The sequence below is a fragment of the Capra hircus genome, chromosome 14 (genome assembly GCF_001704415.2).
Source record: "Capra hircus breed San Clemente chromosome 14, ASM170441v1, whole genome shotgun sequence".
NCBI classification, from domain to species: domain Eukaryota; kingdom Metazoa; phylum Chordata; class Mammalia; order Artiodactyla; family Bovidae; genus Capra; species Capra hircus.
This window is the reverse complement of record NC_030821.1, coordinates 8686113-8698446: the sequence shown is the minus strand read 5'-3', so window position 1 is coordinate 8698446 and position 12334 is coordinate 8686113. Positions and strand designations below refer to the sequence as shown.

Genomic DNA, 12334 nt, shown 5'->3' with positions numbered 1-12334 from the left:
TTGTAAGGGGTTTGATCTAGGTCATACCTGAATGGTCTAGTGGTTTTCCCCACTTTCTTCAATTTAAGTCTGAATTTGGCAATAAGGAGTTCATGATCTGAGCCACAGTCAGCTCCAAGTCTTGTTTTTCTGACTGTATAGAGCTTCTTCATCTTTGGCTGCAAAGAATATAATCAATCTGATTTTGGTGTTGACCATCTGGTGTTGTCTGTGTGTGGAGTCTTCTCTTGTGTTGTTGGAAGAAGATGTTTGCTATGACCAGTGTGTTCTCTTGGCAGAACTCTATTAGCCTTTTCCCTGTTTCATTCTATACTCCAAGGCCAAATATGTTGTTACTCCAGGTGTTTCTTGACTTCCTACTTTTGCATTCCAGTTCTCTATAATGAAAAGGACATCTCTTTGGGGTGTTAGTTCTAGGAAGTCTTGTAAGTCTTCATAGAACCGTTTATCTTCAGCTTCTTCAGCATTACTGGTCAGGGCATAGAGTTGAATTACTGTGATATTAAATGGTTTGCCTTGGAAACGAACGAGATCATTCTGTCGCTTTTGAGATTGCATCCACATACTGCATTTCAGATTCTTTTGTTGACTATGATCGCTACTCCATTTCTTCTAAGGAATTCTTGCCTGCAGTAGATATAATGGTCACCTGAGTTAAATTCACTGATTTCAGTCCATTTTAGTTCGCTGATTCCTAAAATGTCAGTGTTCACTTTCCTGTCTCGTTTGACCACTTGCAATTTGCCTTCATTCCTGGACCTATGAATCAATATTGGAAGTTCCTATGCAATATTGCTCTTTACAGCATTGGACATTACTTCCATCACCAGTCACATCCACAACTGGGTGTTGTTTTTGCTTTGGCTCTGTCTCTTCATTCTTTCTGGAGTTAGTTCTCCACTGATCTAGCAGCCATAATGAAGTGTCTAATCAAAGGAGTATTACAAGGGATGATGAAGCATCAGGAAACCATTACCAGAGTTGGGAAAGAGCTATAATCTTAAAGGCCACTCAACAAGACCTTTGGACATGGAAGAATTCAGTTACTAAGAAAACACAGTGAAGCTGGGTTGGGCAGAGATAAATACCTTGACCACCTCTCATTCTACTATCTTCCAGTCTTCTGGTGCCTCTCATTGGTCAAACCTAACTGGAAACCCAGAGCACAGTGAAGATTGAATGATGGCAAACTACAGAAGTCAACCCCTGAAATGCACATCAAGGCAGGAAAGAGTAGAGAATGAATCCAGATGGAGGACCAGAGACAAATAACCAGCAGACAAGCACAGTGCCTACCATCTCCTTCATTCACTTAAACAGTATTTTGTATGCCAGGGACTATTCTCAGGATATAGGGGATCATAAGACAGGAAAAGATGCTCATTTTCATGGTGTTTTCATTCTCCTTGGGAAGACAGATGGTAACACAATATCCACACAAGACTATTTCAAATGGTAGATGCAATGAAGGAAAGGAACATTATGACTCTAACATATATGAGGTGACGGCAGAAGAACTTAAAGCGAGTAAGAAGAAAGGAATAACAAGAAAGCTTTTCAAGAGGAAAGGGAAGAATACTGAAACAAGAGAGATCAGCCAAGAAAGACTGTAAGCTTCTGAGGTTGAAACCAGTTTGTTTTATTCAAGAGAGAGATAGGAGGCCATTGTGACTGAAGGAAGGGTCATAGGAGAATAAGTAGGAATGTAGGCAAAGGCTAGATCATAATGGTCTTTGTAGGCCAGGCAAGGAGTTGGGTGTTTTTGCGAAAGCAGCAGAAAGGTTTTAGGCAGAGGGTGGGAAGTTAGGGTGTTTGCAGGTTAAGACATATCTAGTTTCCATTTGTAAACTATAACTTTCATAATTTCACAATTTATTGAAAAATAAATTGTAGTAAGACAAGAATGGAAATGTCCCATTATAGTTTACACTTCCCTGACCAGAGTTCCCATCTTCAGAAGTGGTATTTCCAAAGTGGTGGCACTGTCTGGATTACGATGGGCCCCTGATACAAGAGTGGCTCAACCACAGGCTTGTTGGCAGCCCATGGCATGGCTTACAGCTATGAGCTCTTGCAACTGAATTGTGCTCCTCTGAAATGCAGATTATAGGATAAGAAAAGGGTTAACTAGCACTCAGTAGTGTGAGAAGTGATCAAAGAGGCACAGAAAAACAGAGATACAATGGGAGGACGCTACTGATACTGCTAAGTCACTTCAGTCGTGTCCGACTCTGTGCGACCCCATAGATGGCAGCCCACCAGGCTCCCCCGTCCCTGAGATTCTCCAGGCAAGAACACTGGAGTGGGTTACCATTTCCTTCCCCAATGTATGAAAGGGAAAAGTGAAAGGGAAGTCGCTCAGTCATGTCCGACTCTTGGCGACCCCATGGACTGCAGCCTACCAGGCTCTGCCGTCCATGGGATTTTCCAGGCAAGAGTACTAGAGTGGGGTGCCATTGCCTTCTCCACAATGGGAAGAAAAGAACTGCTTTTCTTTAGAGGTGCCTCAGTTCCTAATAGCTGCTCATGCTGCTGCTGCTGCTGCTGCTAAGTCGCTTCAGTCATGCCCGACTCTGAGCAACCCCATAGATGGCAGCCCACCAGGCTCCCCCGTCCCTGGGATTCTCCAGGCAAGAACACTGGAGTGGGTTGCCATTTCCTTCTCCAATGCATGAAAGTGAAAAGTGAAAATGAAGTTGCTCAGTCAGGTCCGACTCTCAGCGACCCCATGGACTGCAGCTCACCAAGGCTCCTCTGTCCATGGGATTTTCCAGGCAAGAGTACTGGAGTGGGGTGTCATTGCCTTCTCCGAATAGCTGCTCATATATGTATATAAATACTCCTGCTTCCAACCCTTTTAATTAAAGTGGCTTTTTGGTCTCACTTTCTTGCATGCAAAATAATTTAATGAGTACAGTAGTGTCCCCAAGGTTTCACTGTTCTCATTCACTAAGAAGTGACAAAGATTTACTCTGAGACAAACAACAAAACCCCTCAAATCTCAGTTACTTAAAACAACCAAAGTTGCCTTCTCACTCACTCTAAATAGCCCATCACAAGGTGGATGCAACACTATTCTGCATTATCCTTCCAAGACCAAGATTAATACAGCAAATACTCTGGAACATTGTTGATTGCCATGGCAAAGAGAAAAAGAGTTCTGGAAGGTCTTGCATCAACAATTAAATGCTGTGTTCATAATTCATGGGCATAATGAGACATGTATCTCATCCCAATTGCAAGGAGACCGGGAAATGCAATTTTACCATGAACCTGAAAGACAACAGAAGATATTTGGCACATCCACCACCATTCACTCATCCAAACCATGGCTTAACTGCTTTCTACATACCAGTGTCAAAATTTCTAGGAGTGGTGCCCCATTTTCTCTCTTTATCCACATTGTCAACCATCTACCAACATGCCACAACTGGATGATATCCTAGACATTTCCAGTTTCACCTTTCTCACAACTTTCTGTACTTTCACCTTTCTCAGAAACTTTCTGTACTTTTTCTCTTGGTCATTGGCTCCATTATCTATCCACTACCTCAAATAGAAAACCCAGGTATTAGTTTTGACTCTTTCTCTCTCCTAACACCCAATCGGTGGCCAAGCCTATAGCTTCTAATTTATCCCCATCCTACTAATTCCATAACCATTACCTTACTTTAGTCCCTCCTGGATTCTTCCCCAAACAATTGTTAGCCTCCTGTCTGGCTTTCTTATCCTCCCCTGTAAACTGTAACTTATTCAGAAAAACATATAGAGTGCTGTTTCTTTACTTATTAAGATTAAATAAGTAACGGGCCCACGTTAAGGAAATTCAGTCTAAAGAGGGAAACGGTGATGCAAACAAAAAATCTCAACATAATGGACAAATATAATAACTAAGTAGAAGGAAGCGTGAGAATGGGAAAGAAACAACAAACTGGGTGTGACTGGGTGATGGAAAGGTAGTGTTGGAAGTTTCTAGAAAGGAAGTAAAACTTTAGCTAAACAAGGGAGCTGCTCCTCCACGTGAACTACAGGAATTAAAAAAGGTGAGGGAGCTTGTGCCTAATACCTTTGAAAAACTTTAACTGACTCTGGCCAAACCCAATGGCTTGAGAGGAATGAAATGAAAGAGAAAGTAGGTACCTAATCAGTAGGTCTCAAAGTGTCCTGGTGGCTATTTGGCGGGTAAATGGGTGAAAGATCGTCCACTGAGACAAGAAACTCAAAGAGCAAATCTATGGGGAACAACACTTTAGACTATGAGATATCTTCTCACGGCTGAATACTGATTCCAGGCATAGTGCCAAGTATCTTTTTTATTTTATTTAATCCTCACAACAGTTTCATGAGGTAAAATTGTACTATCATCTTCATTTTGCAGTTTAAAAACAAATACTGAGATTCAGGGGTTAATGACTTGACCAGTTACTAAGTCCTTTTTGCACCAGAGTATGCTGCGTTTGAGGTACCTACAGAAATTCCATCTGGGTGTGTCCACAGGCTGGAGTGCAAGGGAAGGACAGGAAGAGATAGACTTGGGGGTTACACCAAGTGGGATCAAGTTTATGAGCTCAGATGAGAGGGCTCGGCGAGCTCTAAACAGAGAGAAGGAAAGAGCGCCTGAGGAACACTAACCTTAGAGTCTAGGCAAAAAGAAGAAAGGAAAGCAGCATGAGGAGTCATCTGTTACGGCTAATCCTTAAGAATGTTCTTCGGTGTATCTTTTTGAGAAGTCTATAGCCTAGGTGTCTGGCGCTCAATTAAAGACTTCTGGGGTCAGAAGTGGTATTCTGTCGAGGTTGGGTTTTAATACCTAATTCCTTAAGTTCCTTAAGTACCAAATGATGACCTGAAACCTGCACGGAGATTTCACTACCTGGGGAGGTAAAAATGAGCAAATCCTCCTTAAAGCAGATGAAGAACTCCTTTTCCTCTAATACCACCACAGTAGCTGTGGATATAAACGATCAGAGGTTACTGCAGAAACAGTCAACAGGTATTGGGCGAGAATCCAAGCGGCTGGCTGACTGGGACGGGGCCTGTCACTGCCCTGACAGGCAGGCACGCATGCGCCTCCTAGGAAGGCCGGGAAGGCCCCTGCAGGGTTCCTCGCGCGCCACCCAACTCTCCACCTCACTGCAGCCCCTCTCCTTCCCTGGCGCCCCCATAGTCTCTGCTGTTTCTCCTCCCAGCGGCTCCCTCAGCGCCTCAGCCCTCCAGACGCCGCCGCCGCTACCCAGCCTCCTCATTACCCTGGCGGGGGCGGGGCCAAATATAGCTCGCGCCAGGCCCCGCCCCCGCGCGCTGACGCCCCGCCCCGCGCTCCCGACGCCCCGCCCCCTCGGCCCCCGGAGAGGCGGCCTCCGCCTGTGTGGCGTCGGGAGTTTTCTCCGTCTTCACGGCGTCATCCTTCCGTCAGCGAGCCCTCAGCCTTTTCTCCCTGAGGCCCTCTCCTGCCCCTCGAGAGAACGCGGCGAGTCGGGCACGCGCGCGGGGCACCATGAAGGCCCGCCGCCTGACGAGCGCGGCCGCCGCGGCGGCGGAGGCGCAAGCCGGTTGAGGAGGGCCCGGCGCTGGGCCGAGGCATGTGGAGCGCCGGCGGCAGCCTGCTCCAGTCGCTGCCCCGGCTCCTGCAGTACGCCGCCGCCTTCCCGGGCCACGCCGAGCCGCCGCCGCCGCCGGCCGGCTGGGCCCTACCGCGGGCGGCCGGCGGGGACGGCCCGGCGGAGCGCCTGCCCCCGCGCGGGGGCGGGGCGAGCGCGGCGGCGGCGGCGGCGGCGGCCGCCCCGGGGACGCTACTCGGCGCCTGTCTGGAGCGCCACGCTCCGCCCGACGCCTCAGAGCTGCCGGGGCCGGGCGGGGCGTTAGCGGGCGGCCCCGGGGGCGGCGGCGTGGTGGTCGACGTGGCCGAGGTGAGAAGCTGGCGCTGCTGCTGCCTCGGCAGCACCTGTTGGTGCCGGAGCCTGGTGCTGGTCTGCGTGCTGGCCGCCGTGTGCTTCGCTTCCCTGGCCCTGGTCCGCCGCTACCTGCAGCACCTCTTGCTCTGGGCTGAGAGCCTCGACTCGCTGCTGGGGGTCCTGCTGTTCGTCGTGGGCTTCATCGTGGTCTCGTTCCCTTGCGGCTGGGGCTACATCGTGCTCAACGTGGCGGCCGGCTACCTGTACGGCTTCGTACTGGGCATGGGGTTGATGGTGGTGGGCGTCCTCATTGGCACCTTCATCGCCCACGTGGTCTGCAAGCGGCTGCTCACCGCCTGGGTAGCCGCCAGGATCCAGAGCAGCGAGAAGCTCAGCGCCGTCATCCGCGTCGTGGAGGGGGGCAGCGGCCTCAAAGTAGTGGCGCTGGCCAGGCTCACCCCCATACCTTTCGGGCTGCAGAACGCAGTGTTCTCGGTAAGTGGCGTGCCGCTGGGCTGTTCTCCCAAGTATTTTTGTTTGTTTGTTTTGAGCGATCTTGGGGCGGCCCTGGGAGGGCGCTCCGTCCTGTGGAATGCTGGCAGAGGAGTGAGATTAACAGAAGTGGAAATTACTTTCTGACGTACCCTGAGAAATTTCAAACAGATAAAGCCAGTCTGTGTCGGGCTCCCTCAGTAGGAGATTTGGTAGAGAAAGAACTACTCCTTTTTTGACGTATGAGTTTGGTTAAAAATGACCCCTCTTAACTATGAAAGGAGAGGAGTAGAAATATCTTTTTTTTTTTTTAAGAAATATCTATTTTAAACATTTGTTATCTTATTCTGTAGCAGCTGTCGCACCCGTCAGGGAATAAATAAAGGCTGGCTTTCCCTCTAACTTGCCAAAATGCATCCAGTATTTTAGCTCAAGTTTTTAACAGTGTGTGACTAAAGGAAGAGTTTGGGTAAATAGAGGAGAAAGGAGACTCTATTTTGGAGTTTCCTAAAATTTTTAATACGATTTTTTTTCCATCAAGTAATTTGCTTTTTTAATACAGTGTAATAAGGAGGGAAGCCTCCTTTTTACCTTTCTTTGGAGGAACTTCATTTTAAAATCACTTGGTAGTAGATAAAACAAAATTGGACAGATAACCTTTTTCCCAATTGTGAATATATTTATCTTTTTATACACCTTGTACACTTTTTTTGGGTCTTGTATTCATATCCTTTGCTTATTCAGTTAAGGTGTTTCTAACTAATGTACATCGCGTTGTAAATGATTGAGTAATGGAAACACTGCTAGTAAATGATTGAAGAATGGAACTCTGCTACGGAGGAAAAAAAGGGGAAAAAAAGATCCAGTATTTACAAACTTAGTGTCTTCAGCGCATGCTGTATGCTAAGTCACCTCAGTCGTGTCCATGGACTGTAGCCTACCAGGTTCCTCTGTCCATGGGATTCTCCAGGCAAAAATGCTAGAGTAGGTTGCCGTTCCCTTCTCCAGGGTATCTTCCTGACCCAGGGATCGAACCTGTGTCTCTCATGTCTCCTGCGTTGACAGGCAGGTTCTTTACCACTGGCTATGTGCCCTTGCTTTCCTCTTTTTTGAGGTGAAGGGGTTAAACTAGTTACTGTGTTCTTCAAATTCAGCGATTCTGAAGTTCAAAGAATTTTCATATAGATGCCCAGAAACTCAACCCTTCAACTAGACCTAAAAAAAACTGAAGAATTTTAGCATTCAAATCCACAGGAATCAATATATATTAGTGAACCTGATAACTTTGTTTCAAAAATATATTGTTATCTCTAGAAACTTTCTCATTTTGTTTTATGTTAAGAATATTTCTAACCAACCTACCCTTTTCTTTTTAAATGCCTTTTGCAAATGTCATGTTGATTCTAGCCAACTGCAGCAATGACTAGAATGAGGCTTGTGGCAACATGGAAATAGATAAGTTTTCTGTACACGGAAAGTTTGATGTTTACAGGTGGTTTAGTATGTTCTCTTCCTTAAATTTTTACCTTTTCACAGCTTCCTATAAGCTTGAATTTTGACCCAGCCTTGGCTAATAATTGATCAAATATCCTTAAACTTTGAAAGAGGGTTGGGACTAAGGAACCTGAATAGTTTCATTCTGTTAGTTTGCATCTTCTCCAGTATATTTCCTTGTGCATTTTCGTGTCTACCAACTGTGTGCCGACTGTCCTGGACTGCTTCCACATATTATTTCTAATCTTTAAACTAGCTCTACAGATAGTGATTATATGTATATTATAGATTATTATCTAATAGTCCAGAACACAGGGCTGATGATCTGAAATTCTGCTGTCCCCACAGAATTCACCATAGAATCTGAATCTGTTGACTCTCGATCAAGTTGCTTATCCTCTTTATGGTTCGCTGTCTTATATGTAAAATGGGAAAGTAATGTTACCTACTTCATAGGATTGTTGAGACGATTGCATAAATAAGTGCTACTAAGCCTAGAATAACAGTCTGGCTTTTGTCATCATTCAGTTCAGTTCAGTCGCGTCCAACTCTTTGTAACCCCATGAACCGCAGCACTCCAGGCCTCCCTGTCCATCACCAACTCCCAGAGTTTACCCAGACTCATGTCCATTGAGTCGGTGATGCCATCCAACCATCTCATCCTCTGTCGTCTCCTCCTCCTCCTGCCTTCAATCTTTCCCAGCATCAGGATCTTTTCAAATGAATCAGCTCTTCGCATCAGATGGCCAAAGATTGGAATTTCAGCTTTAACATTAGTCCTCCCCATGAACACCCAGGACTGATCTCCTTTAGGATGGACTGGGTGGATTTCCTTGCAGTCCAAGGGACTCTCAAGAGTCTTCTCCAACACCACAGTTCAAAAGCAGGAATTCTTCAGCGCTCAGCTTTCTTTATAGTCCAACTCTCACATCCATACATGACTACTGGAAAAACCATAGCCTTGACTAGACGGACCTTTGTTGACAAAGTAATGTCTCTGCTTTTTAATATGCTATCTAGGTTGGTCATAACTTTCCTTCCAAGGAGTAAGTGTCTTTTAATTTCATGGCGTCATTACTGTTGTTATTATCCAGGATCACCTAGGTACTAAATAATGGTTTGCAGATAGAGTTTAACCCATGACTCCATTTCTTCATTTTATATTTTGTCCTGGATATATAATGTGGGCTCATTATAATTTGTTAATTAAAATTAAGTTTTTAAAAATAATCAAATATGTTAAACATATAATTTATACTTTGTACTTGGAAATAATTTAAGGTAATTAATTGAAAACGAACTTGACAAGAGGCAGTTTTCAGTTTGGCCTTGTGGGGGTCAAGAGAAAAGAAGGAAAAAAGAATACTGGCCTCTTGAAATAGGTATTATTGGCATAGTTTAACTGAGGAAGACATGGAGGCATCCAGGAGCTTGTTCAGGATCACCCAGCTACCAAGTAGTGGTGGTGGTGGTTCAGTAGCTAGGTCATATCTGACTCTTTGTGACCCCACGTACTGCAGCATGCCAGGCTCCTCTGTCCTTCACTGTCTCCTGGAGTTTGCTCAAATTCCTGTCCATTGAGTCAGTGATGCTGTCTAACCATATCATTTTCTCCCATCCCCTTCTCCTTTTGCCTTGAATCTTTCCCAGCATCAAGGTCTTTTCCAATGAGTTGGCTTTTCATATCAGGTGGCCAAAGTATAGAAGTTTTCATCTTCAGCATCAGTCCTTCCAATGGATGTTCAAGATTGGTTTCCTTTAGGACTGACTGGTTGATCTCCTTGTAGTCAGAGGATTCTCAAGAGTCTTCTCCAGCACCACAATCCAGGTTCCTATGTAATGCTGTTCTTTACAGCATTGGACTTTACTTTTACCACCAGACACATCCACAGCTGAGTGTCGTTTCCACTTCAACACCTTATTCTTTCTGGAATTACGAGTTATTGCCCTCCTCTCTTCCCAGTAGCTTACTGGACTCCTTAAATGGCAACCCACTCCAGTACTCTTGCCTGGAAAATCCCATGGACAGAAGGAGCTGGTAGGCTACAGTCGGTGGGGTGGCAAAGAGTTGGATACAACTGAGCGACTTCACTTTCTTTCTTCTCTCTCTAACCTGGGGCGCTCATCTTCCATTATCCTGTCTTTCTGCCTTTTCATCCTGTTTATGGGGTTCTCGCAGTAAAAATACGGGAGTGGTTTGCTGTTTCCTCCTTCAGTGAGCCACGTTTTGTCGGAAGTCTTCACTGTGACCCGTCCATCTTGGGTGGCCCTGCACAGCAGGCTCACAGCTTCACTGAGTTACATAGGCCCCTTTGCCTTGACAAGAGTGTGATCCATGAAGAGTGTCGAAGGACCAAGTGGTGGAGCTGAGCTATAAACCCCAGATTATCTAAAAAGGTTCACGATACTGTGTCAAACTGTCACTCTTGGCCTTAAGCAAGGTGGCTTGTGGACCCATTGGATATAGTCTATTACATCTTATTCATTTCTCTTTTTAGCTATCTACATAATAAATAGCTCCTGCAACTGGAACTATTTACTGAATTCACCCGGGGTATGTGAGTGAAAAGAAAGCTTAGTTAATGCTGATTTTTGTTTTAGCTTGGCTTTCACTTCTGCCTTCTAGAACGTCTTTCTGATTCTATCCTTTCTGTCCTCATACCCCTCTGGCTACCCAAAGGTGCCCCCTTTCCAGGCGTATTTCTTTTTCTTCTTCCCTACCTATCTTTTAAAATTATCCTCCCTCCTCTCCATTCCAGTTAAAATTCATCTTCAGTGTCCACGATTGGCCTTTAATCAATGCTCATGAGGAAAGGTAGTGGTCATGAGAGGCACAGGGTTTGGAAATAGACAGTCTTTGACGGTCTATGCTGAGTTATGAGGCTCAAATAAGCTAATGCAGTGAAGGCATTGCGTATTTGCCTGGCATGTACTCATTTCTCAAAAATTAATAGCAGTTATTATGGTGGAGGTAGTTTTTATATTTAAGAGGCAGGAGCTGATTGTAAAAGATGAATATATAGAAGAAGAAAAAAGGCTCTGCCTTGCTTGCTATCTGTTCTTAACTTTCTTTCCTTCTCCCATGTGTGCTAAAAAGGGATGAACAAATTGACACTTCACTTTTGAAATGGAAATTAAGTACATAACACTTTATAGTATGAATTCTTAGATCGTAAGAAATATAATTTCTGAAGTACATTGTAGAATCATTTCTACCTTTTAAAATGTACTCATTTTTCCTGTGGGAAATAAAGGCCCCCACCTACCAACATTTTTGATGTAGTCTTGCATCTGTAGGTATTGTACATTAATCTGGGCGTGTATCTGGAATGACTGTTTCTTACTGCTTCACTCAGGATAGGGTAAATGACACAACAACCCCAAACCTCACTGGGTTGAAAAGCAAAGATTTGTAAAAAGTGCAGCTTATATTATTATTTATAGTGAAGGGAGATAAATTTAATTTTTATTTTGAGTTCCACTTTTATGATTTGGGGGACTATAATATATGCTCCTAGCATTTATGATATATCCTCTTAAAAATGTTTTAATTAAATAAGTAGACTCTATATTGCATATGATGCCATATTTTTCCTCATGATTTCTCATAAATACATGTTCCTTAAGTATTAAAATAAAAAGCAAAGGTTTGTTTCCTTACTTGGCGCTGATCCAGGTTCAGCTTTGTTTGGGGAAGGAGTCGAGAGTCTCTGCTTTATGTTATTTTTACTTTGGGATCCAGGTTGATGGAGCCACCATCTTTCACTTGGTTTATATGACATAGTGAATTCTGTACTGATTTTTAATGCTTTCACCTGGAAGTAATCTCACTCTTTACTAGCCTGAACAAGTGACATGGCCGCAGCTGACTTCACAGGGGCAATATGTGTGCCGGGAAGGAGCAAGAACTTGAGTGCTTGGCAGTAGTCTTTGACTCTGGCCCTTGACTTCTGGATCCTGCCTCCCAGGCCCTTCAGTCCAGTCCACCGCCACTACCCTGGCAGCATTTCAGCCTCCTATCTAGTCTCCTTGCCTCTTAGGCAAGGATTTCCAGTGTTTTCTCCCTCCAGAATGATCTTTGTAGAATGCAAGTCTAATCTTGGTACTCCCTGTAGGGAAACCCTCAAGTGTGTTTTCTTTTCCCCTCAGGACATTTTCCCAACCCTCAGCTTACTCCTAGCCTCTCTCTTATCATTCCACAATTACTAAATACCCCTTAATATGTTAACATATTTCATCCTCAACATTCTAAGAGGTAAACATAATTATTTCTGACTTAAACATAGCAGATCTTTTCTGTAGCCTCAAAACTTGAGGATTTCCTTTTTGTTAATAAAGTTGAAAACTGTTCATAAAAATAACTATTTAGAAAGCATTAATGCATTATTGTAAGGTCTCTTGTAAGATACTCCCGTGGAGATATCTGGACTTCAATAGTTTAAAGCTACCACCTA

The 12334-nt window shown here is 44.5% G+C and overlaps 1 protein-coding gene across 1 annotated transcript in view; it reads left to right on the top strand.

The window, feature by feature from the left end:
• TMEM64 (transmembrane protein 64) overlaps window positions 5339-12334 on the top strand; it is a 36400-nt gene continuing 29404 nt past the window's right edge. Inside the window, exon 1 of the mRNA XM_013969329.2 lies at window positions 5339-6389. Within this exon, the coding sequence (XP_013824783.2) occupies window positions 5583-6389 (807 nt within the window). The 5' untranslated portion in view covers window positions 5339-5582. The remainder of the gene's footprint in view (window positions 6390-12334) is intronic.